The 25643-nt window shown below is 46.3% G+C and overlaps 1 protein-coding gene across 2 annotated transcripts in view; it reads right to left on the reverse strand.

The window, feature by feature from the left end:
- Window positions 1-13991: 13991 nt before the first annotated feature.
- Window positions 13992-25643, reverse strand: part of VAPB (VAMP associated protein B and C) — a 47666-nt gene continuing 36014 nt past the window's right edge. Inside the window, exons 3-6 of one of the 2 annotated variants that reach the window (XM_061126932.1) lie at window positions 23583-23686; window positions 20007-20087; window positions 17965-18141; window positions 13992-15540 (exon numbers count right to left, since the gene is read on the reverse strand). In XM_061126932.1, coding sequence (XP_060982915.1) covers window positions 15382-15540; window positions 17965-18141; window positions 20007-20087; window positions 23583-23686 — 521 coding nt within the window. In that variant the 3' untranslated portion in view covers window positions 13992-15381. The remainder of the gene's footprint in view (window positions 15541-17964; window positions 18142-20006; window positions 20088-23582; window positions 23687-25643) is intronic. The other variant, XM_061126933.1, reaches the window with a different exon arrangement.

The raw sequence follows: 25643 nt of genomic DNA on the forward strand, positions 1-25643 counted from the left end.
CTGTCAGATATATTCATGTTTATTCTCTGCCTCGAGGGAAGGACTGAGTCAGTCACCGGGATCTTTTCCAACTGGTACACCACACCTGGTGCTCAGTAGAACCTGGATGAGTATGGTTGGGTAAACCAAGGCTGGTGATCCCAGTTAACCTTCACCAGCAGAGGAGGCACTGCCACATGCCCGGTGAGGCATCCCGTGAGTGGGTGCCCCACAGTGTAGGGGGCGGGGACTTCTGCAACTTGCAGAGAGAAGCCAGGCTTGGAGGAGAGAGGGATCAGCCCCAGGCCACCACAGCTGGGCCCCAAGAGCCTAAGCGCAGAGCCTCTGACTCGGGGTGTCCCACTGGGGCACTGGTTCCTGGCAGGGGTGGGAGTCATGATTGTTTGAAGAAAGCAGCTCAGGGCTGCTTTGGAGGACGTGACTGAGCCTCCCCTAATTAGGAAGCCTATGCTGAGGAAGAGAGAAGGTTCCTGGCCCCAGGGACTGGATGGAGGCACCCTCCCATCCTGGGCTTCCTGGTTCTGGAACATTCGATGTGTGTGTGCTAAGTCGCTTCAGTCATGTCTGACACTTTGCGACCCTATGGACCATATCCCATCAGGCTCCTCTGTCCATGGGATTCTCCAGGCTAGAATACTGGAGTGGGTTGCCGTGCTCTCCTCCAGGCGATCTTCCTGACCCAGGGATCGAACCCACATCTCCTTCATTGGCAGGCGGGTACTTTACCACTAGCATCACCTGGGAAGCCCACTCATTGCTGACAGAAAGCTCCAGGCTCTTTTCTCCTGGGCAATAAGCCAAGCTTCCCAGACTCTGGGCTCCAGGGAGGGGTGGGTTTTGACCCAGAGGACTGAGGGGACTCTTCCAGGGCTGGGGACCCACCTTATCGTTATTTCTGGACCCTCCGCAGAGAACTCAAGATGGCTTTAATCAGAAGAGGGGAAAGTAAAACCAACAGTTCTCATTCAAAACAAAACAAAATTAATGTTCTCCATTGTATGTTCAGTCACGTTTTAAAAAAAAAAAAACCTGTGCAGTTTATAATTTCATAGCGCAGGCTCCCAGGAGGGTAAATGAGCTTTTTTCTTTTTTAATAAAAAGTTTAAATTGTCTACAGCTCTCAGAGGTCTATTAACTAACAGATGCTGGTTATCAACAGAAGTTATTTCTTTGCTTTCTCTAAACGAATGTGCTCAGTCTCCCAGTGGTGCAGCTGGCCTGAGCCACGCAGCTCGAGGTGACGCAGCGGCTCTGGTCCCTGGGGCCCGTGATGCAGCCGGGAGCGGGGAGGGGCAGAGCCTCCGGCTGCAGGGAGGGACCAGCGTCAGTGCCAGCCGGGCCTGGGCCCCCTCCTGGCCATTAGTGGAGCCGGCTGGGGAGGGGCTGCTCTGCTCAGAGGGGGCCACCTGGGCAGCACTGTGAGACCCCCAGTCTGTTCCTTATGGCCTTAAGTGACAGCTGGTTCTTTGTCACACATAGCCCCCATCACACGGATGTGAGCCCGGGAGTCAATTACCTGCCAATATTCCCCAGGGTTCACCTTCTCAGATTAGAGGCCGACCCTCCTGTGACCCCCAGATTCCCCTGAGACCCCTTTGGCCACCTCCATCCTCCATCAGCCCCAGCCAGTCGCCCCCCCTCTGCTGTCCCGAAAGTGGTCCCTCTCAGGTTCTTTGCCTCTGCTCCCCGCTCTGCCTGGAGCATTCTGCTCACCTCACCCCACTGCGTCACTGCCCACCAGGGCATCCTTTTTATCCCACCACAGCAATTTTCAGGATCTCAAATACCCTATTTGTTGGTTTCCTTCTTTCTTGTCAGCCTCTCTCCTCTAGGGGCTTCCCTGGTGGCTCAGATGGTAAATAATCTGTCTGCAACGCAGGAGACCTGGGTTCAATCCCTGGGTTGGGAAGATCCCCTGGAGAAGGGAATGGCAACCCACTCCAGTCTTCTTGCCTGGAGAATCCCACGGACAGAGGATCCTGGCGGGCTACGGTCCACGGGGTCGCCAAGAGTCGGACCTGGCTGAGCGACTTACACTAGTCCTCCTCTCTCCTCTAGAGTATGAGTTCCTTGACAGCCAACCCTTGTCTGTCTGGTTCTCCGCTGTCCCCCTGGGTGTGGGACAGAGCCTGGCGCGGAGTGGGGGCTCAGTAAACACTGAGTAAATGAAGAAATGCTCTGCGAACTGCCAGGAAGGGCTCTGCATTCAAGCATCAAGATGATAACCACATTCTTAAAATACCAGCTTGGAATTTTGTTTGTTTTTTTTAATAAGATGGACAAAGCAGAACTCTGTGAACTTGAAGATACCTATTTTCTACCAGCCAGACTCTCCCTAGGAAGGACATTAGGTACAACTGCTGTCCCAGGAGAGGGGGTCACAGCACCCAGCACAGGATCCCCTGAGGATCCATCTCGGGTTTCTCATACTTAACAGAGGTCACGGAGATCGAGGACACCCTCAGCCTCACACGTGCCCCTACGACTCCATGTTCTTGCTGCTCCAGTCCCCCACTAGCAAAATGAGCTGAAACCTGATGATATTCCTGGAGCCACCCATCTTCAACAGGAAAGACCAAAACTGGCAAGTGATAACTGGCAATGATTCAAGAGGAATCAGCAGCAGAGTCTAAGAGGAATGGCTTTAAACTAGGGAACTTGGTGAGGTTGGGTCTTTTCTCAGTGATGTCATATTTATTTCCTTAAGGCTATTAATTAATAACGTACTACTCTTCCTCCTACATCTGGTATTTTTTTAATAACCTCAGGAGAAAATAAATGAACAAAAAACTTAGGTGGTTATTGCTTCTGTTAAAATCAGTCATGTCTGTTTAATAAGACCTATAAGTATTGACTTAGCATCCACCATGAAGGCCTTCCAAACTTCTGGCTAAAGTGGCCAGGTAGAACAAATGCTTTTCCCTCTACTTCCTTCTGAAATCCCAGTAAATGTCAGGAAAAGAATAAAAAGGCACAAAATCACACAGATAAGAAAGGAAGAGAGACAACAGCCAACAAAAGTAAAATTCTGGGATCTGGAACACGGATGGGCCCCTTCCTGTAGTAGGCTGCAAGAAAGGCAAAGAAAAGAGGGGGCAGGTTGTCTGAGAGGTGGAGCTCAGAGGTGTGTCCACTCGTACCCTGAAGGCTAAGAAATTGGTGGGCCGAGGCGACTCAGAAGCAGGACAGCAGTAGGGCTGAAAACAGGAGGACCATTTGCAAGTCTACAAAAGGAGTTTTGTCCCTAACCCCTCTAACAACCAGCAGTTTAATCAGAGTATCTTTGGACGTGGAAACCATTTAGGGCAAGGACAAGGTGTAAGCTAAAAATGAAGTAAAGACAATTCTACACATGAAAGAGTGAAGCTGTACATTCTCTTCCTTGTTAAGGGATGATGGCCAGACTTACGCTGCCAGGCAGGAGACTGTAAGATTCCTCTTTAGAGAAATGAGCCCCAGCTAAACCAACTACAGGTACTGACAGCTAGAAATTCCTTAACGAGGTATCTGTTAGGTCCCCAACGAGTTAGCTTTCATTGAATCCCACTGTTCAACAAATCCCACCTTCACCCATGCACCTTCCCATCAGCTTTTTAGTGCTTCACTAAAAATACCTGCTTCTCTGGTGGCTCAGTGGTAACAAATCCATCTGCCGATTCAGGAGACACGGGTTTGATCCCTTGGTAGGGAAGATCCACTGGAGAAGGAAACGACAACCCACTTTAGTATTCTTGCCTGGGAAATCCCATGGACAGAGAAGTCTGGTGGGCTACAGTCCATGGGGTCACGAAAGAGTCAGACATGACTTAGCAACTAAACAACAACAAATGGATACCTGAGGATGGTCAGGGATCACCAGGCATTTGAGAAAACCTCCAAAATGGTACAGACACAAACCTAGTCCAAAGCAAGTAGTAGGTAGTAGATAATGCAGGGGATAGACCCACAACAAAAACTATACTTTTCCTCAGTGAAAAGAATGTTAACCTTTTAAAGACCACCACCATTTTTTTAGTCTCTCTTATAGAACAACAAAACAGAAGCTTCTAGAACAACAACAAAAGAACTATAATATCCTCAATGAAAAGAAACCAGCATATATATCTAGCAACAGCAGCTGGCCATAAACAAATAAGAATAACTGGAAAAGAAAGAAGTCTTGAAAATGATAAGTACATTAACAGGAAAAAAATCAAAAGAAAGTTGGAGATTGAAGAATTTCTCCAGAAATAGAAAAAGGATCAGACATTAAAATGGTCTCTGACTTCTTATGGGCAACACTGGAAACTGGTAATCAGTGAACAGTGCTTCAAAATCCTCTAAATGATTTCCAGCCTTGATTACTATACCCACTCCAACTATCGACCAAGTAGGAGGGCAGAATGGAACACTTCCAGAAATGTGAAATTCTCAGAAAAATGATCTCACCCTTACTTCTCCATTAGAGATCTGCTAAAGGATACATCTTACCACATTCTTCAGCAGGTAGTGAAACAAGAAGGAGAAAGCAAGAGATCCAGAAAACAAGAAATCCAACCCAGGAGAGAACAAAGGAAGCTCCCGATATAAAAGGGAGGAAAGGGCCCTCCTGGGATGAGAGCTGAGCAGCAGGCCTAGAGAGACCAAGGTCTGTCTAATCAAAGCCATGGTTTCACCGGCAGTCATGTACAGATGTGAGAGTTGAACCATAAAGAAGGCTGAGCACCAAAGAATCGATGCTTTTGAATTGTGTTACTGGAGGAAACTCTTGAGAATCCCTTGGACTGCAAGGAGATCAAACTAGTCAATCCTAAAGGAAATCAACCCTGAAAATTCACTGGAAGGACTGATGCTGAAGCTGAAGCTCCAATACTTGGGCCACCTGATTTGAAGAGCTGACTCATTAGAAAAGACCCTAATGCTGGGAAAGATTGAGGGCAAGAGGAGAAGGGGGCAACAGAGGATAAGATGGTTAGATGGCATCATTAACACAATGGACATGAGTTTGAGCACACTCTGGGGGAGAGTGAAGGACAGGGGAGCCTGGTGTGCTGCAGTCCATGGGGTCAGAAAGAATAGGACACAACTTAGCAGCTGAACAACAACAACCATGCATAAAGATACCTGCACAGCCAGAAATGATGACATGACCCACAGAGAGGGACGAGAGAGGAGACTGTGCTGCAGACGGAGGTGGGGAGAAAGGTTATTGGAGCTAAACCCTTCTCTTCCTTAGAAGGAAATCAAGAAATAGCATCTAGACGTGAAAGATCAAGAAAAAAGTAGCACACACACACTCTTCAGAAATATAGAGGTTAATTACCAGAAGAAATTAGTGCTAAAAACAGCTGCCTCTAGGCAATGGAAGCCAGGAGTGATGAGGGTCTGCTGGTTTTCATTATGAGCCTGTTAGAACTATTTGGCTGTTAATACTATTAAATGAAATGCTTGGGTTAAAAAACAAAATTAAAAATACCACAAGGCCAAATCCAATGACAGAACCTAGAATGTCCCTTCAAATTGCTTTTAATCCAATAAAGGGACAGAGAACTGGGGGCAGGGGTGGTGGGGTTGGGAAGGTGCCTTAGAGCCGGCAGTCTCAAGCCAGTGTCTGTAAATCTCACTTGTCCTCAACGTCTGAGACTTAGGGGAAATACTGAGGGTATTATGGGGCCACAGGCTTCCCAGATGGCACTAGTGGTAAAGAACCCGCCTGCCAATGCAGGAGACATAAGAGACGCAGTTTGATCCCTGGGTCAGGAAGATCCCCTGGAGGAGGGCGTGTCAACCGACTCCAGTATTTTTGCCTAGAGAATCCTGTGGACAGAGGAGCCTGGTGGGCTAGTCCACAGGGTTGCAAAGAATCAGACATGACCAAACAACTTCGCACACACATGACGGGACCACAGGGACTGGATGGCTCTCCTTTGATGACTCCATCATTCCTAACGGAGTTTGGAGTCATGTTAGAACTGGCAACCTGACTACAAGGAGGGGCTTAAAATACGACGGTGGGCCTTGGCTTGATTTTAAAGAGTCCTGCCCTCCACACACATTTTCCTAACATTTTTGAAGTAGCATAAAGGTACGTTTTTCCAGAAGTCCATAACACTCATTTTTTGTTTCTCCAAAGATTTGCTATTGCTTGGCTTCTTTGACGTGACCTTAGTGGTCAAATATTGCTAAGAAAACAGAAGTTCTACTTAAAAAAAAAAAAAGAATTCAAGACTCCGAGTACAATTTCCGAGGGCATCCTGTGTCTGATGCAGCGTGTCACCCCCATTTAGGACCCAGCAGGTTCTTAGGGAGCAGATTTGTCTTCTAATGCACTGACGAAAGATAATGGCAAATTGGTGTGGTTACTTCTTCAGTACAGCAGCTTTTCCTGTTTAAAAAGTCCTCACCTAGAGATTGTCCTACTGAGGTGAAGTAACTCAGACAGAGGAGAAATATGACATCCCTTATAGGTGGAATCTCAAAAGAAATGATACAAATGAACTTATTTACAAAACAGAATGAGACTCACAGACTTAGAGAAGGAACTTATAGTTGCCAGGGGGGAAGGGATGGTTAGGGAATTTGGGATGGACATGTATGTATACACTGCTATATTTGAAATGGATAACCAACAAGGACCTACTGTATAGCACAGGAAACTCTGCTCCATGTTATGTGACAGGCTGGATGGGAGCAGAGTTGAGGGGAGAATGGATAGACGTATATGTACGCCTGAGTTGCTTTGCTATGCACCTGAAACGACCACAACATTGTTAATTGGCTACACTCCAATACAAAGTAAAAAGCTTTAAAAAAAAAAAAAAAAAGCTTCTATTTCACAGCTGGGATTTTAACCCTGTACAGATTACCACCATTTTCAGTACCTTTTATAGGAGGAAGGTTCCCCATGGACTAGGAGGCTGAAACACATCCTCTTTAGGACGCCATAGTTTTGAAAGGACCCCAGGAATGTGATGTGTAATGTTCGGACCAGTGCGGTAGTGAGGCTACTGATTCAGGTCAACAGTCTGGGCTCAGTTTGTTGGCCACACAGGGTGATTTCCTCTCCCACCCAGTCCACATCTGTACTCTTTGCGGCAAGTGATTTTCCTGTTAGTGAAATCACATGGATTCCTATTTGCACATTCATACATGTGTCCGCATCTTCGTTTTTGTCATTCTTCTTCAGTTTTGTCATCAGCCCCTTGTGTGGGGTGCCTTTCAATGTCACTGCTGATCCTTTACCCCATGAAAAGCTGCTCAACCTCACACACAGAAATCCCAAACTAAAACTGGGAAACCAAGCGCATGTTTCCGATGAGCAAAGATCAAAAAGGTGGGTGAGGCAAGATGCTGGTGAAGGAACAGGAGGAAAGGAGGCAGTTCTGGGGCCACATGCTACCACGTCCTCTGTAAGATGTGGAGTCACAGGGTCAAATTTTACATGCAGGCGCCCTTTCCCGTGGGGCTTCCCAAGTGGCACAGCGGTAAAAGAATCTGCCTGCCAATGCAGGAGATGCTGAAGATGCGGGTTCTATCCCTGGGTCAGGAAGATTCCCTGGAGGAGGAAATGGCAACCTACTAGAGTATTCTTACCTGGAGAATCCCATGGACAGAGGAGCCTGGCAGGCTACAGTCCGTGGGGTCACAGAGCCGGATATGACTGAGTGACTGTGCGCGCACACATGCCCTTCCCCAAGTCTCTTTCAGGAACTCTCTCCTGATATTCCAGCTCACTTACAGGGGCATTTGCTGCATCTGTGTTTGCAGCAGTGAGACTGGAAATGACTTAGGTGCACCTCTCAGAGGGCTGGTTGAGAAAAATCATGCAGGGGAGACCCACGGAGCCATTTGGATGTGTGTGGCCACGAAATGATCTCTAAGATGCACTATAAAGTCAGCAAACGCGCTCAGGACAGGGAGGGGAGTGTGTGCTGCTGCTTGTGTGTAAGAAAACACAAGGGCTCTGCACACACAGAACAGGGAACAGGGACAGCTGAACAGGAAATGGGGTGTGGGGAGCCTGTGGAGAAGGGAAGCGGGTTTCAGACTGGAGGACACTGAAGAGGAGCTGTCTACCCTTCGCTCTTGCATGAAGCCTTACCGTTTGCATGTGTAACTTCCTCCAAAGAGGTTAAAATGTTCTCATTAATGTTTTAACATGAAAACACTGGAAGATGGAGACGATCAGCCACGGCTTAAAAGACCAACGCCACCCCGGTGTGCGGGCTTGGAGGAAGTTTACACCACTGAGTAATCAGTAAGTCAACAACAAACACCTCCCCTGACAGGAAAACACAGGGATGCAGGCCTGGTCCCCATGCTGAAGCTCTCTGGGCAAAAGTTTCCTCATCACTAAAATGAGGAGGTTGACCTGAGTCATTCATAAGGCTGTTTTCGGGCACAAAATATCTGATTGTTCATTTAAACCAATTTTGTGCTCCCAAGGAACAGTAAGAGAGCTAGTGATGGGCTCTAGTATCTGGTCTAAAGCATGGCTAAATGCTCTTAGGCCATCCATTCAAAATAATTTTACACTGAAGCATCCTTCAAACACATTCAGAGCACAGAATTTATTGAACATAACACGGAGACGGCTAGTATGGAAAGTTCATGCCTCGGCAGGGCAGGTTTCATCAGGCCGACGTGGAACATGTGAGAACATGCTGGGAACGGCTCCTTTGATCTGGACACTGCGGAAACCCACCCCCTTCCCTCTGGGAGGTGGAAAATCAGCCATGAAACCATGAATTTATTACATATCAGATAACCAACACGTACCATGGTAAAGAGTCCTCTCCTACACCAACTTTTTAAATGCATACCATGTCAAAACAGGTCATACAACTTAAAAAACATAGAAGAAAAATGATGGAAATGAAAGCATTCTAAGACATCTCTTAGAATACTCAATTCCCAAAATGTTAACATATATTGAAGTCAGGATAAAAACCCTCATCACAAACCGCAGAGATCTTTTTTCATGACAGGGAGTGAGATATAAACCGTGGAAAGAACAGCGTGTGTTACTGAAACTGCTTCTTCTCTCAAAAAGGAGAGAGGAGGTGAAGGGAACATTTAAATGAAAATAGATCATTTTGAGTTTCTTATAAGAAGTTCCAAATGGCAGCAGCTTATAAATTGTGTTTTTTAAAAAAGGAAATGCTAGTAAGAGAAATGAGAACCAAATGCATTTTGCGTTTTTCTCTCTACGTAGAAGAGTGAGTCAGTTCACTGAGGCTGCTTACGAATGAAAAACACAAAAACACAATCATTCCTGTTGAGTAATTTCTCAGCATCTCATTCAGGATCTGACACTGAGAAGGTAAACTGACCGATGTTTGCTGAATGAGGGGGTGGTGAAAAGCAAGCAGCAGTTCTTATGCACATGCTATCAGTAGGACAGACAATAAACTCTGACCTTTGAATCCAAAGAAAATTATCAATGGAAAAAAAGATATTTTTAAATGAATGCTGCACTAGAAGCTCACAGACGAATTTAGTTTACTTCTAAAATACAAAGGAAAGATGGCAATGCAGGCACCCAGTTCATAAAAAGAACCAGACCTTTCTGTATTACGTTGAAAAATGTTGAGTCAATGTGGGAAACACGAACGCTAATTTATTATCTTAAATCACAAAAACTATGCATTCTTGTTAGCACTAAGCCTTAATGAAATCCTGTTAAGATATCTGATTTGTCTCCCTTAGTCGGCAGTTGCTGAAGGGAAATTAACAAATAATGTAACCTTTTCTGTTCTGGCCAGACTTGTTAGACATCAGTGAAACAAAACCCTCTGGGGCTGCAGCCACACCCGTGGAAGCCAAGCTCCCTAGGCTCAGGACGCAGAGGTGGGCAGGACAGGAAGCCAGCACCTGTCCTGCCCCCACACCCCTGAGCCTGAGGATTAAACACACATCCACCCTGCGGTATAACAGAATAACTGTAATAGGGCATTGTCACAGGATCAGTGTTTTCTGGTTTAAAAATAAACATCAGTATTTATTCAGCAGCAGCAGACTATTCATATTACCCCACCATACTGTTTTATTCAACTGATGTCTTTTAATCAAAGCAATCCATATCATGGCAACATTCCCAGGTATCATAATTACAAATATTTATGGCAAGTTAGATGATAATAGCTTTATTTCTGTTGCGAGTTCTTTCTTTCTTCCCTACTGATTGGGTGCAGACGTTTTCTAATGAAGTTATTTCCATTAAGAAGAACACCTAAAATCATTATATTCATTGAGACAACTGCTCACCCACCTCTACCAGCTTCACTTTAAACTATTACAACTGTTTGTGTGTGTTCATGTCTTTTAAGTTTTTCAAAATACCTCTGTAATAATGATAAAAGTGAAATCTTTGCTTTTCACGGTGGGGTTACAGTGGACAGAGGGAGGTTGGGTCTGTCGACTCGGGGGTGGGGGACCTTGTGCACCCTAACTGACGTTCCTGGAGGCCAAGTCCTGTGTGCGCCAGGTATGCGGCTGATGAGATTCAGACTCAGGAGGAAGTGGGTTAGTGAATTTATCTTGCTGGGGATGCATTTCCACAGCCTCCCTGGCCTGCCTGTCAGGTGATGTGCTTTAGTGGGGTCTGCTGTGGCGGCCCCCTTCGGTGATTTCCCGGAGGGGTCTGGGACCAGCAGCTATGCTGCTGTAATCCCCAGCAGGCCCCTTGTGATGCCGGTTTTTAATGCTGGTTTTTGTTTCATGTTTCACTTACAAGTTATGTAAAGCCTCCACAGAAAGCCTCATCATCACCTTGTGAGACAGACTAGTCATTTTCTTTCTCAAGCCCCCAAATTCATTCCCCAGGAGCGTCACGCAGCGATCTTCAGGCAATAAGAAAATGGAAAATGCACCTTTCTTCACTGTCTGAAGTGTGTTTAGTTTCCAAAAGAAAAATAAAGCAGCATCAGAATGAGAGTCCTGACTCCGTCTACTTTATATGTAAAACCAACCACAGAAGGGATGAAGGCAAACACAGACAAGGTGCATGAAGGGCCCGTGGTGCCAAGGTGGGCCCCCGCTAATTCACCAAGGCCTTTCTCACTGCCCCTCTGAGGGGTTTTTGCAGCTGAAACAGCGTCTTAGAGATTTAGGCCCTTGCAGGAGGCTGCCCAGAGACTGACTTTGTTCCAAACTAGAGGTTCTAGGAAGTTGCCCCGTTTAACCTCCTGGAGGCTTCATTTCCTCTTGTGCAAAACAGAACCCTCACTCTCCAACGTATCACAGTTGTCATGAGGATTGAGTCAATGAGGGAGCATAGAGGAAATGCTCTGCACGGGGTGGGGAGGGTGTCCTAACAACAGCGACTTTCCCTGCAAGGCTACTATCAGAGAAGCTCTGAAGAAGGCTTTTAAAAAACAAAGAGGAGAGTTTTCTCCAAATCCAACCAGGCCGGGAACTCTGAGGGACCCCACTTCTCATGGGGCACAGGGGGTACCGAGTGCCTTTTCTGGTCTTGTGGGACCTGCTCGCCAAGCTGGAGTCGTCGTCTGTCTAACAGCGTGGTGGACCTTCTGAACACAACCCCATTCCTGCTCACATCTCAGCACCAGTGACTGCCACCCAAGGTTCACTGTGCCAGGTCTCCACAGAGAGGGAACTCTGGTGAGTTCATGTAATACTCAGGGCTCCTCCTGCTCCAGCCCCACAGCCTCAACAGGAAGGGACCATGAGACAAGCCGTTCCTGCCCCAGGGCCCCAGCAAGACGCATGTCAGTGAATGCCATCACCAACGGGGTGCAGTGGCCTCTCCACCTGCCAATGTTGATGTTACTCAAGTGTTCAAGGTGACTTTCAAGTCCACATCCACCTCTCTCGGTATTTTATCAACTATTTCACAAACAAACCATAAACAAAAACTTGTAAATGAGCCAGTTCTTTATAGAGAAGGAACTGAAAATGATAAACGGCATTCTATACTGGCGTGGATTCTGAGTTTGCAAATATATTTTTGTGTGCAAAAAAAATAGACACCATTTGAAAAATGTTAAGCTACTTACATATGGTATATATGCTACGCACACACAGCTTGTTTGCAAATTAATTTGAAAGGCTATTTAGCTGTGAGCTATCGCTGCATTCAGTTATATCTGACTCAACTCAGCCTGCAAGTCCAGTAGCGATACTTTCCAATAGCAATTCTTTTCCTGGGATTTGTTTGAAAGCATTTAGGTTTTCACGGATCACTGGAGGTTCTTCATTTTTTCCCCCTTCTGTGTTATGTAGGTATAAGCCGTCTCTCTAGGCATAAACTGTCCACTGGTAAAAATCAATTTTGATTTTATCAGTATTTATTACCGCTGTGCCAGCAGTTTAGAAGACGAGAGAGAAGGAAAACATGCAAACTAGGAGAAGAAAAAAAAAAATTAAAGCCAGGTCCTCATGCCTACAAATAACACAGCCTGCTAGTCTTTTAAGAGGTATTCCGTATGGTGCCAAGGGAGCCTAAATTATCAATTATCAATCAATAAAAATCTATAGGACTCTGTTACTGCTTGCAATCTCTTTTGTATCTGTGAGCTTGGGGGCGGATATTTCTAAACCAGGGAGGGCACTGCCCTCACAGGTGCTATAAGCAGTAACTAGGGCTGCAGGCACGGGAGCAGCCCGACCGTGCCCGCCCAGCCTCCCTTCCCAGCTGACACTCTAACCTAGCTAGTTCCAAGCCAGTTTATTCCAATGACTTGACTCTCACCAGCTCAGGACAGAACAGTCTACAGGCAGGACCACACATCCATCTACCTGCCTCACTCTCAATTTCCAGAAAAGACACCCCAAATCTGCACCCTCTTCCAGGTTCAAGATCTTGAGTGTCCCTGGCTCTTAAAATAATGAACCAGAGCAGTACCTGCTCCACACACGTTCTCCTCTCCTGACATGCTCTTCCCTGACCAGGGTCACTGACGTGAGGTCCGGTCTTCCCATCACTACCCTTCTCTCCCTGGTGGGGGTTCCCTTCTTCCACTCAATCAGAAAGTTCAACAAACAGGTGTTCACCAAGTCCTAACCCCTAAAATGCAAAGAGGTTTAATCAGATGATTAGTTAGAAGAGACAACCTTGGATTTTAAATTTTGATTTTTTAGCTACACACAAATAGCCCACATCCTCTGAGATGTGGATTTCCTTTTTCTAGATGTACACAAAATACTAAGTCATTTTTAAACACCTGAAACACAGGCATCCCGGGCACTCTTTTTGAAAACGTGTCACTTGATACAGGCACCAGCAAATTTGTCTCACGGGCCATATCCCAGCAGCTGTTCTTGTGAATAAAGTTTTATTGGCATACACAGCAACCTCCTTGAAGGAAGTCTTCCGACTCCTGCTCTAAGGAAATGGGGTTGCACTACATCCACAGGCACTATCTGTGCGTGCTCAGTCACATCCAGCTTTCTGCGACCCCATGGACTGCAGCCCGCCAGGCTCCTCTGTCCATGAGATTCCCCAGGCAAGAAACTGGAGTGGGAAGCCATTTCCTCCTTCCGGGGGATCTCCCTGACCCAAGGATCAAACCCGCGTCTCTGGGAGCTCCTGCACTGGCAGGCAGGTTCTTTACCACTGAGACACTTGGCAAGTCCTCCTAATCACTGCCCTTTCAAGGCCAGGAGTTGTAGCAGATTAATCACATAAAGATTAACCTGCTGCAACTGCTACACTGAACAGAAATGGCAGAATGCACACACTTCCCTGCTCATTCATCTCACCCCTTTCCTTAAGTACCTAGGTCCACATGGAATAGACACTGGAGACCAACTTATAACTGCTAGCCAGGCTTCCACAGCTTCATGCGATGGGTCTGTGGTTGGGAACTAGGTCTGTTCAATGTTTACCAAGAGTGTTCCACATGTAAACATATGTATTTCTCATCCATAGGGTCTTTTTTCTTTTTTGATAGGGGTCATTTTTCAGTCAACCTTCCAATGACAAAATAATGATGATAAAACTATTAAGTACCCCCACCCACTCGGCAAAAGTGACAAAATGACAAAAGATCTCTTAATTTGGGGGGGCTTTATTTTTTTTTTTTTTCTTTTTAAGATGCTACATAGTCAAACAGAATTGGATTGGTCTTTTACGGCATAAAATTAATTCACAGTCAAGCTCTCCATCACTACTTGACGGCTCATCCACAGTCCCTCTTGAAGCCCCTCCAGCACCATCCACCACACCCTGGCCCCGCCGAGCTGGCTCCCTCTCCCCGGACCCTCTGCTGCCTGCCTCTCTCGCCCTGACTCCAAGTCAGGGCTGCCTGGGAAGGTCAGGACCACACTGGGGCATGGGTGCTGAAGTGTGGGTGGTGGTGAAGAGAAGAGGAAGACAGACAGCATAGGGACCAGCTACTCTTTCCCCTGGACAGTGACCTCGAGCTGACTGCCGCTACTGAGAGTCCTCTCCCCATGGTGGCTATCAATTATCTACACAGAAGACATTTCCTGGCAGTTCTTCTCCAACGTTCCCACGAGCACACCTCCGTGTGTGTGTGTGTGTGTGTGTGTGTATGTGTGTGTGTGTGTGTGCGCGCGTGTGCACACGTGTGTGCGTGCATGCACATGTGAGCACAGAGCCCTGAACCTTCGGCAGCAACGCCAGCTTCACTCCACGGTGTTAGGTAGCACAGGTGGGTTTTAGGCCACAGAATTAATTATAATCTTGTGACAGAAGACATGAGATGAAATACATTATATAAGTTAAATATGCATTAAACATCTCTGAATAATAATTCAATCTCACTACACGAACCAATAGTTATCTAGCTTGGTCCCTTGAAGAGAACAGCATTCAATGACTTTGACTTCCAGAGCGTTGGGTCAATCAGCAACACACACTCCCCACTGCTGATGAGCAGAGCCGATGCGGCCACAGCTCCGTTCTTGGTGCCTTCAGGCCCTACGCACCAGTCCCCAGGAACTGATGGCCGGGGTGGGCATGGAGAGGCTGCCCGCAGCGAGTGAGCGGCGCGGGGAAGGACATCGACAGGGTGGGCTCCAGCTTCCCAGAGGCCAGCACCAACAGACAGGAAAGAGTGTCATGTTTGCAGAGAGGAATTCCAGCAACATGGACCAAGGCTATGGATGCTTAAAATGACATTCACAACATGCCATTACCATTTAATCATGGTTTCCCTTGTCATTAATAAGGTTCACTCTTTGCCCCAATCATTTACTATGCGTTTTAAACTTTCTAAAAGATTGTTATATTATGTTCTATTTGTGTGTGTGTGTGCATGTGTGCACATGGGTGCACACAAGCGGGGAGGGGTAATTTAAAGGCAAGACCTGTGAGATGTCATCATACATTAATTTCTCTTTACACATGGTTATGATAAATTTAAATCCCACACTATGGCGGACCCATCAATCCAATCCCCGTCTCGCATGCTGCCTCTACAAGGCGATCTTCCCTATGATCACGCCAACGATGAAGAAGAGGACGACGAGCGCCAGCAGCCGGGTGCTCAGGCCCTCCTCCTTCCCAGCCGTGGCTGACGTGGGAGTGGGGCTGTTGCTCTGCACTGTCTTCCTCATCCGAAGTCCGTCTTCCTCCTAGGGGAACAAACACACGTTTCAAAGACAGTCCAAGCCACCAGTACCAGCGGAAGGCAGCTGTACAGCTTAGCAGAGGTTTGGCAGGGGGTGGGAGGGGTGGTGGGAGAGGTGGGCAGGGTGTTATGCCCAGACTCCATCACACGATATAGTCCCAACCTCCTCATTTTGCAAATTGGAGAAACAGCCTACAGAGGAGAGACTGGCTTGAGGTCCCTCTTCTTCCATGCATCCACCACAGTGCTGCTGGTCCCTTTGTCTAAGCAGGGCACTAATGTGGTTCTCTGTGATTTATAGAAAAAAGTTCTTCAGAGAAAAGAATCCCAAGAAATGACCAAGCAGGGGACCTGGATGCTTTTAAATGTAGAGCTCTGTCTATGGTTGATATTTGTTGAGTTACATGGAGACTGCTGGACCAAAATTGGGATGTCTGTAATATCAAAGTATAACTGAACTTGATATACACGTCTCAAATATTTTCTACTTAATGCATGGAATTTCTACCAAAGAAGAAACTATCTTTTTCATACACATGAAGATAACTTGGCTACATTTTCCCCACCTACACAGACCTGTGAGAATCGACACTTTTCCTTTCTTCACAATCCCAAACAGGGAACGCATCAAGGCCTTCCTATTCTAATTACCCTCAATCCATTCCTGACACCCTCCACAACAGCTGCACTTTCTTTTCTTCTCCTTCAGTTTGTTCACACTCATCAAGTATCTGACAGATCTGACAACAGGCAGCCAGCCCCTTGAGCCCACCCCCCACAACACTCACAGCCACCTCTGTGGGACTGGTTATCAGTATTTGTGGCTGTGTCTCTCCGGCTACTCTGGGGCTTATCTTAAGGGCAGGGACTGTCCATGTCTGTATCCCACAGTGCTGGGCACATGGGAGGGTCTTAGGAAATATGTGGCCAAATGAAAGTATGAAACAACACAAAACATGAAATCATTGTCTGACAAGATAAAGAATCTTCTAATGTCAAGACTGGTCTGATAATACTTTAAAGACACTTTGCTCATGGGGCATGGCCAATATTGCTAGCATGCTGATAAATGACTGGTGCTATTCGATTAACTCCAAAAAAAAAAAAAAGGGCACAGCAAAATACAGCATTTATTTTATTGGGTTTATATAGAAGCTATTTCTACCTATTTATCACTTTCAATGGCACAGAAGAGAAATACATTCAAGAAGAAGCTTTAGGCGTATCTTAGACTTTTAGCCACAAGTAGAGTGTCAGCTTCATAATTTACTCCATACTAACAGCAGTCACTGAAAGAGGCAAATCATGATTACTGCAGAGAAAGACGAGGATGCCAGTTCCTAAACTCCGCTGGCCTCCCTGTGTCTCCTACCTCATCAAAGTAAGAGAATGGAAGAGTCACCTGCAGAGAATTTATGGTGGGTAGCTGGTGCTATGCAGTCAGAGAATATGGTGGTTGGGGACATGGTCAAGATGAAAAGAACAGATCAGCCTCAAGACTTAAGCTGCAACAAAAGATCCTACAATCAGATGTTCAGAAACACTCTCTTTAATACTGTGTATGAAAGACGTACTTTCAACACTGGAAGGGGCCTTAACAGGGTTTTGTAAACAGAGGCCAGAAGCCGCTGTGATGGACAAAGATACACAGCGAGTCCAAGTTTGGCTGGTCATTTCCACACTACCGCAGGTCCCCAAAGCCAAGAGTAGCACACCTGCCTCGCTCCAGCACCAGTGCAACCTCACCCCCCAATGCCAGGGCCACCCTCTGAAGCCAGGGCCACTCGCTGGAGCCCCTGGTCCCCTGTAATCTCCCCCATGGATGTGACAGCACCTCAGCTCCAGTTTCCTGACCAAGCTGACTGCAGAAAGAGACCCTACTGCCCCTGGTTCCCTGTAATCTCCCCCATGGATGTGACAGCATCCCAGCTCCAGTCTCCTGACCATACTGATAGAGGATGAGACCCTACTGCTGGACCTATTTAGGATACTCAAAAATCAGAATGATGATTGCCTTAAAATAGAATACAGGTCAGTCTTTACTCTCTTCAAAAAGATTCTCATCCAATGGGGATGGAACAGGGGCTTGAAAATGTGAATTCAAGATAACCACTGTTTTTTTTTTTATTTCAATTTACACTAATGAATTTTTTGTTTGTCTGTTGTCTTTTTATGAGGGGACAAGAGTTTAAATAGTTGAAAAACTACTGCTCAAGGGACACTGGTTCTTAATTTGGGATGCACGTGGGCGTGTGTCCAAGGATTGTTTTGAGAACCTTAGGAAAGGTATAGAAACTTCAGCCTGGAGGAAAAATGTGCAAATATAAGACAACTCCACAAATTGGGTGTTTCATCAACCTCCTCACCCAAGACCATAGTAGCAAAGCTCCCATTTCCTGGAGACGATCAGGAAACAAAATGCCATTACCTTGAACTGCTTGTTCTCCTCCCGAAGCCTCTGGACTTCACTCTGCAGCCTCTTACACTCTTCCATCACCTTCTTAACTTCAGTGTCATCCAAGGAGGAACTCAGAGCTTTAGACACCGTTGGTGTTTCTGTCTTTGATGCAGTTGTGGGTATAATTTTATTTATTTCTACATCATGCTGTTCAGAAATAAATGAAAGCCCAAGTGTCACCAACCACATATTGAAGGACTTCTTCATGCAAAGCAAAGTAGTTCTCAGCAGACACCACCCAGGGTAGCGTTTCATCCACACTGTACAATGTCACATTTACTTTTAAAACAGATCACTTTATCATCTAGTATCTTCATAATCTAAAACTGGGCCCCAGAAATTATGGATGAGGGAAAATAATGAAGCCCGGCTGAGACTAACACTTCAAAGAAAGAGAAAAGGGACTGTGCGCACTGCACTATCAAATTCCTGCCATGAAAAATTAGCAGAGTGTAACTGTGCAAGCTCGGGAGTTATCAGCCACAGATTACTGTCACTACAAAGATCTGAACACCCCCCAGACTGGCTGGGTGGGGGTAGAAGGCCAGAGGGGACGTGGCCCAGAGGACGGTTTGTCTCCTGAACTTAAGACAACTGCAGAGATGGAATGAAGGTGCAACAAACAGCGTCTACGGTATTTCAGCCTGGGGAGGCAATGTGCTCCTCACTTCCCCAGCCACAACTGCACTGTGACCCCCTCTGGAGACCCCCTGGGGTGAGTGATAAGTGGGGACGGCGGGGGGGGGGGGGGGGGGGAGGGGCGTATGGAAGCCCTTGGGGGGTGCCACGCAGCAAACAGAGAACAGCGAGCTCTACCCTTAGTCTCCCAAGGGCAGGGCAGTGAGGCCCTGGCAGGCAAGACCTCAACACACAGAGCTAACCTCTGAGTGCACAGCTGGAGCCAGAATACAGTCCTCAACTATCCACAACTGACAGAATGTGCCGTGGGAAGAGGGAAGGGAAAAAAGGAAAGACGACCACCACTCATTCAAAGAAATGGGACAGTGATGGTGGTCAATTAGCGATCCAAAAAAAATGCTAAGTAGTTTTGACACAAACCATCAGCATTCCTGGAGATCGTTATGGATAATGTTGAGAGCGTGAACATTTCTATTTCCCACCACCAGCTATTAACACCCAGGGTGGTTTAATCTTCTGCACGGGTTTTAAACTGTGTTAACACAGTTTAAGGTTCTTGACTAGGGTGAAGGGAGGTCCATGCCAACCAGGCTCATGCTTTGGTTTCACATAGAGAAAAGTGAGCCAGCAGCTGGGAGGGAGTCACTCCTTATCCTCAGTGCTCAGGCAGCGAAGGGGGTGATTCTCAACAGGAACTGACTCTGCCTCGGGAAGGGCAAACGGGGCGATATCCGGAGACGCTTCTAGTCATCACAACCGGGGAAGCTACTGGGGTGAGGTCAAGGGTGCCGCAGCACACCCTGCAAAACACAGGCCAGCCCCACAGTGAAGGACTCCTGGCCCGAAAGTCAGCAGTGCTGAGGGCGAGAAATTCTCATCTACAAGCACATTTTGACTGAAGAGAATCTGGGGTTCAAGAGGTAGAGAGTTGGTGCTCAGGAGAAATGCAGTTAGGAAGCCTGCAGACAGCACTCTGTACAAGGCAAGCTGAGCGCTCACCACCGCCTGTCCATCAAGCACCAGGATAAATGGCAAATTATTCTGTTTTTGTCTTTCCCACTGTTAAATATAACAGCAACCTAGAACTTTGCCCAAGTCAAAGAAGCTCTTCGGAATTTATGACATTTCAACAGTCAACAGGTTGTGCTTTTCAAAGGCAAAAAAAAAAACATTTCAAGGAGTTCTTTCTGTGAATCTTTCAAAGGCAGATTTCACAAAGGCCCACTTATTTGTTGACTTCAGCTCATTTTTCTCTTCATACATCAGAAGAAGGAAAATAATTTGCCAACTTAAATCTTGGTTTTTCAGGAGATGGTATGCAAATAAGTATCAGCTTGCAACATTCAATTATTGTTAACTATAAACATACTTACTGGTTTATCATTTTCTGCTGGCAATTCAAACACACATCTAAGTTTTGAATCCATAAGGTCTTCTGGTTTTGCCTCCTTCCACTAAAACAATTTAAATTCAATAATCAGAATATTATAAAGCTGCTAGAAGAATGATTTTCTTCCTATAACTGACAATTTCAGAAAAATATGCTTAATGAGAAAGCCCTGATGTACATCAAATAAAGAACTTAAGTCTGCTGAGATTTCAATATTTTTAACGTGGCAAGATTAAATACACCAGCTCCCCTGAATATTGATTATTCTTCACCAGCCCCAGTCGTGCTGCCTGACTCCTCCACGTCCACCAGCGCTCCTTGTCACCAGGCTGTGAAAAGCACACAGGACAGAGAAGACAACCACTGGACCCAGAGGAGTCTTCTAGCCTGCATCTAGATGGCCTAAGGACATCTGGGTTCCCCTTAAGAGAATACAACTTACTTCGCAGGGCGTGTCTTTCTAAGCGGAAGCCCATACTACTTGGCGGTGATTTTAGAACACTGCTAACTACCAGCAGGGCACGGGAAAGGGAAGGCCACTCTCTGTGACCCCTACTGTCTGGGCTGACCTCCACTCCCTCAGCCTGCTGGTAGGAACATGTTCCTGACTAAATCCATGTTCTGGGAGGAGGCACTCCTGGCTTACTGGCTCCTCATTTTGGCAGAGGAGAACAGGAATCCCAGGTGTTCTGAGAATTATAAAGTAAACCTGTACAGCAAGAAGATGATACAGCAAAAAGAACGAATTCCCCCACCCTGACCCCAGAACCATGCAGGAGGCAGAGAGAGCAACAGGTACCATAAGTCAAAAACGGGAAATAATCTCTGTGTCAAGCAAAACAGGAACACCAAGTAAGCCATGGTGGGCACAGTCATGGAACAGCATGCCATTCAAGGGATACCGAAGAGTGTTTAACTACATGGGGAAAATTCACAGAATATAAATGAAGAAACGGCAAGCAGTGTTTTAAGTCTGCTCCTCTGTTATACACACACACACGTGCACGCACAGATACATGTGCCTGTGTGCGTGTATCATAAGAACTTCAGGCAAGGATCATCTCAGCGTGCTAAAAATCACAGAGTGAAAGACTGCTGGCAGGCAGGAAGTTCAGTGGTCTTCGAGGATCTGACTGCTCTGAGTATCACAGATCACCCATCCCTTAACCACAGGGGCAAACGTGCTCTGCACTGGACAGAGCTAGCAGTCACCACCCTAACCAAGTAATCAGACCTGGTGTCACCGAAGGAGGGGTATGATGCACACAGGACACTGCCTTGCAAAAAACCAAAAATACCGAACCTGAATTTAGTCATGAGGGAATAATTAGATAAATCCAGAATGTGGGACATTCTACAAGGCACCTGGTCTAGACTGTAAACAGGATGAGTGTGCACTAGTAGAAGAACAACGAAAGGTCATTTCTTGAACAACTGGGAAAGGCTAATATGGGTTTCTCTCTTAAACACATTACTGAATTAATGTTAAGCCTCTCAGCCATGAGTGACAAGCTACTTAACAGGACTGAGCCTATGAAAGAGCCTGCCCTTGTTACAATGCATACAGGGATGGTGAAGTTTCATGAACAGTGCATCTTACAGTCAGGGAACTCAGCAAAAAACAAAGTTTATGACAGAAAAGAAGCAAACGTGGCAAACTGTTAAAAGGTGAATCTTAGCAAAGGTTAGAAGAGTAGGCACTACTGTTTTTTCAACTTTGAGTACATCAAAAATATGAAGAATAATATTTTAAAGTAAAGAAATAACAGGCTCTCACTAACAGTGGTTGGGTCTAGTATAAACAAACTATAGGTCACATAGCTTTATTTTTGCTTGTTTGTATATATCCCAGATTTCCAACGAAGTACATTTCATTTTTTAATTGTTATGAACATTATCATGAAAGAAAGTAAAATTCACTTTTATTGTACCCTGAGGCCTGGCCTATAGCAGCACTCAGATAAGACAGCTGCCAGATATTCTGCCACGTGCTCTACACACAGCACATTTAATCCCACAGCAGCCCTGGGAACTAGGTTTTTTCCCCCATTTTACACACAACCAAACCCTCAAGAGAGTTAATGAAAACTGCCCAAGGCCACAATGTTAGTAAAAGGCAGAGTCAGCCTCACACCCAAGACACCCAAGGCCATGCTCTTTCACCAAGCCATGCAGCAAAGCCAAACAGAACAGATTCTTGGAGAGTCCACGTTGTGCATTTGCCATACATTTTTTTGATCATACAAAGTAGCATGAAGAGACACACCATGTTCCAGGAAGTGAAAGTAGTGAATGTATCAGTAATTATTTCCGTGAGGAGGAATGTTAACACAAAGCCTAAGATCGCTGGTCTCTCTGAAACCTCAAATGTCTAGTTTACCCTTCACTTCCTGCCCAGGAGTTACATAAGCATGAAGGTGGTCAGCTATGCTTTTCTAAGACTGAGAGAAATGGCTGTGTGGTCACACAGGGGCCTGAAGGTAGGATGTGCATGAAACAGTACTTCAAACAAAACTTCGAAAGAGAAGAAAAAAAACATAGTGTGAATCCTAGCTAACTCGAATTTGTAGGCATTCCTTTGACGACTCCAGTCTTTAAGTTTCAGCTGGTGATCTGGAAAGTTGTGAAAATGTTGAGGCAGTCCTGCCCTTCTTTTCCAAACTGTGAGGACTAGACAGTCTGTCCTCCCTGGTGCTGTGGATATTAAGGGTCTATCAGTGTACTGTGACTCTCACTCACAGCACCAGGATGCCTGCTGATTCATTCACGCGTGCAAAAAGCTGGGGGTAGAACTGTCATTATAATCATCTTCCAGAAAAATCAATACAGGTGGGGCTCTGTCCCCATGGCTACCAAAATCCGTGGGCGGTCAAGTCCTTCATATAAGATGCTGCTGCTGCCGGCACTTCACATCCACCGAGCAAAACCCAAGAAATGGGGGGTCAACTATAATGTATCAATTACTTATTTTATGAAAATGAAGTCAACTTATTTTCACCAAAATTAAAAGATGGAGTTGAACATGTATTTAAGGGGAGGAGGGGTAGAAAAACTGAAGGAATCTGGGTGGGGGCAGGGATACAACAACAAAAAAAACAAAGAATTGCACTTACTAGAACCAAGCAGGGGGAAAAAAGCCTAAAGGGTTGAAGGATATTTAGTATTCAACTCTCCCACATCCCTCAAGGTTCTGGGGGATGGGGAAGAAGAGGCAGAAAGCATTTTCTAGAGTAAAAACTGCCCTTTTCTGTAGGAGGAGGGAAGGGGGTGAAGGGAGAGAACCCTCAGACCATTCAAGACACAACCCACCAGAACAAGGGACTGCTGAAGGAAACCAAGTAGAAAAGTCAGAAGAGTGTTCTAAAAGTTACGTAAAATGTTAAAATCAAAGCTCTAGAAACCCATAAAGGCAGTCAAAGTACAAACCTCCTGAAAAGCACCATTCCCCTTTAAAAACAATTCTGACATATTTTGAAATGCATGCACCCACAATTCTGCACCTATTCTTTTTTTTTTTTTAATTACTGGGGGGGAAAAAAAAAAAGCATTCAGTACTTACTACTGCTTCCATATCAGAAGTGTCAGTTGGAGCAAACATAGACTGAACCATAAACTTGTGTTTACTTTTCTCATTGGGATCATAATCGAAAGGCTGTAACATCACTGAGAAAGAAAATATTTCATTAGGAGGGTCAGAGCTTGGTTACCGGCAGCCATTTGTTACGTTAATACTCGCACTTTGGTGGTAAAGCAGTTCACCAGGATGCTCTTCTCTGAGCCTCATGAAGCCCCTGGTAAAGTGAGCAGTTTGAGATGAGCAGCCTCTTCCCCACCCTGTGGGTCTCAGAGCTGAGGTCAGGGACATGAAGGGACTTGCCCGAGGTCAAACAGCATGCAGTGGCAGAGCCAGGATCGGGGCTTAGGACCCAGGTCTTCAGACTCGCAGCCCCTGATCTGCCACCACGGCACACCTGACCAAACTCCTGCCACAGGCCTTCCATCCAGGTCAACCAGACACAGACACCTGTGCCTGTTCTGCTCAGGAAGGCACCCGCCAACGATCTCCTCAGGAACTAAGGACGGTCCACGACATCTGAGGAGCAGTTCAGGCTTCTCTCTGTGCTATTCTCCATGTCAAGACTGTCATGGTCACACTTCAAACACAATTTTGCCAAGGATGTTAGAGAATTCTCACAACCCGCACCCTCACAGCATGGAGAAGACCCCACCAGCTTTCACAACCTTTCTCTCAAGAACCTAGAGGACTCTCCCTTGAAGGCTCCCCGGACCAAGCACACCCACTGAAGGAGGGGCTGTCCTATTCTGGCCAGCCTCCTCAGGACCTACCACCCTACCCCACTGAATGATGGCTGCTTTAAAACACGAGGTTTCCTACAAAGCTTTGAGAAACCACACATCTAGTTGAGCTCCCTGACACCTAACTTGTTCACACACAAGGAAAGCCTGCTGTAGCCCTGATGAGAGAAGAGCTCCCCGGGACTGAGAGTCCCTCTGGGGCCAGAAGCTGGGCTCTGCCCTTCAGCTTTACCATCACTTCAGTTAATCCTTCAGAGGCAGGGAGTGTTGCAGAAGGTATTCTGATGCTTACTTCCAGATGGAAAAACTGAAGCACAGAAAAGTTAGCTAACTTGCCCAATACCATGACAGAGGGGTCTGACTGGAGGGCCAAAGTTCAGGGCCACAAAAGGGCTGGATCTCTGTCCGTCCCCACCAGCACCTCCTGTGCTGGCCACTCACCAGTGTTCTCCTGCCTTTGAGCCCACTGAGAGCTTCCTGGGTCCTTAAAGCCTCACAGCCATCCACCCCTGCAGCAGACAACCGGCCGTGCCCTAAGCCTGGTTTATAAAGGAACCCAGGACCCGACAAGGTGAGGGACCTGCTCAAGGCCACCACGCTGGTAAGCAGCAAAACATGCAGTTCAGCACCCCTTCTGGATCCACACTGGATACTGACACAAGGTGGGGTCATGTCCCCAGATCCCCCATCACAGATCTCACGCCTGAGGAGGAGGAACGCAAACATCCCTTTCTGTCATGCAGGTGCACGGGTCCTTTCTCTCTCAGGGACAGAGAAAGTCTATCAATAAAATAAATATGTTCAATCTGAGGATCTGATATTCAAAGTGAAATCATCAGCAGAGAGAACACAAAGTCATTTAAAACAGGGACAGGGCCACTCCACTTGAAATTTTATTCTTACAGATGTAAAGGCATGGCTCTATCCTGGAAAAGCGGTTCTTGCTGGTGGCCTGGGACCTGAAATGGAGACAAGTCTGCTGCTGGCATCGCTGAGCTAGCAGGAGCTCTCCTGGAGCATTGCTACATACTGGGGCTTGACAAATGGCCAGACTAGCAGGTTAACACCACAGACTTTTATTCTGAAAGCTGAATTTCCATTGCATTTTTTCCACCTCTAAGACTGCGGTAAGGAAGATGTATGTGATAAAGAAGCCACTGTCTTCACACGCACTGTGATCCTGCCTGGACAGGGAATGTCAGCTTTACTGGAGTTGGGTCACAGTCTCCCAACTACTATCAGATTAATGTTCATTTAAAAAAATTAAAGTGAATTAGGTTTTGAGAATTTCATATCTCACCTG

Source organism: Dama dama, chromosome 23 (assembly GCF_033118175.1).
Source record: "Dama dama isolate Ldn47 chromosome 23, ASM3311817v1, whole genome shotgun sequence".
NCBI lineage: Eukaryota > Metazoa > Chordata > Mammalia > Artiodactyla > Cervidae > Dama > Dama dama.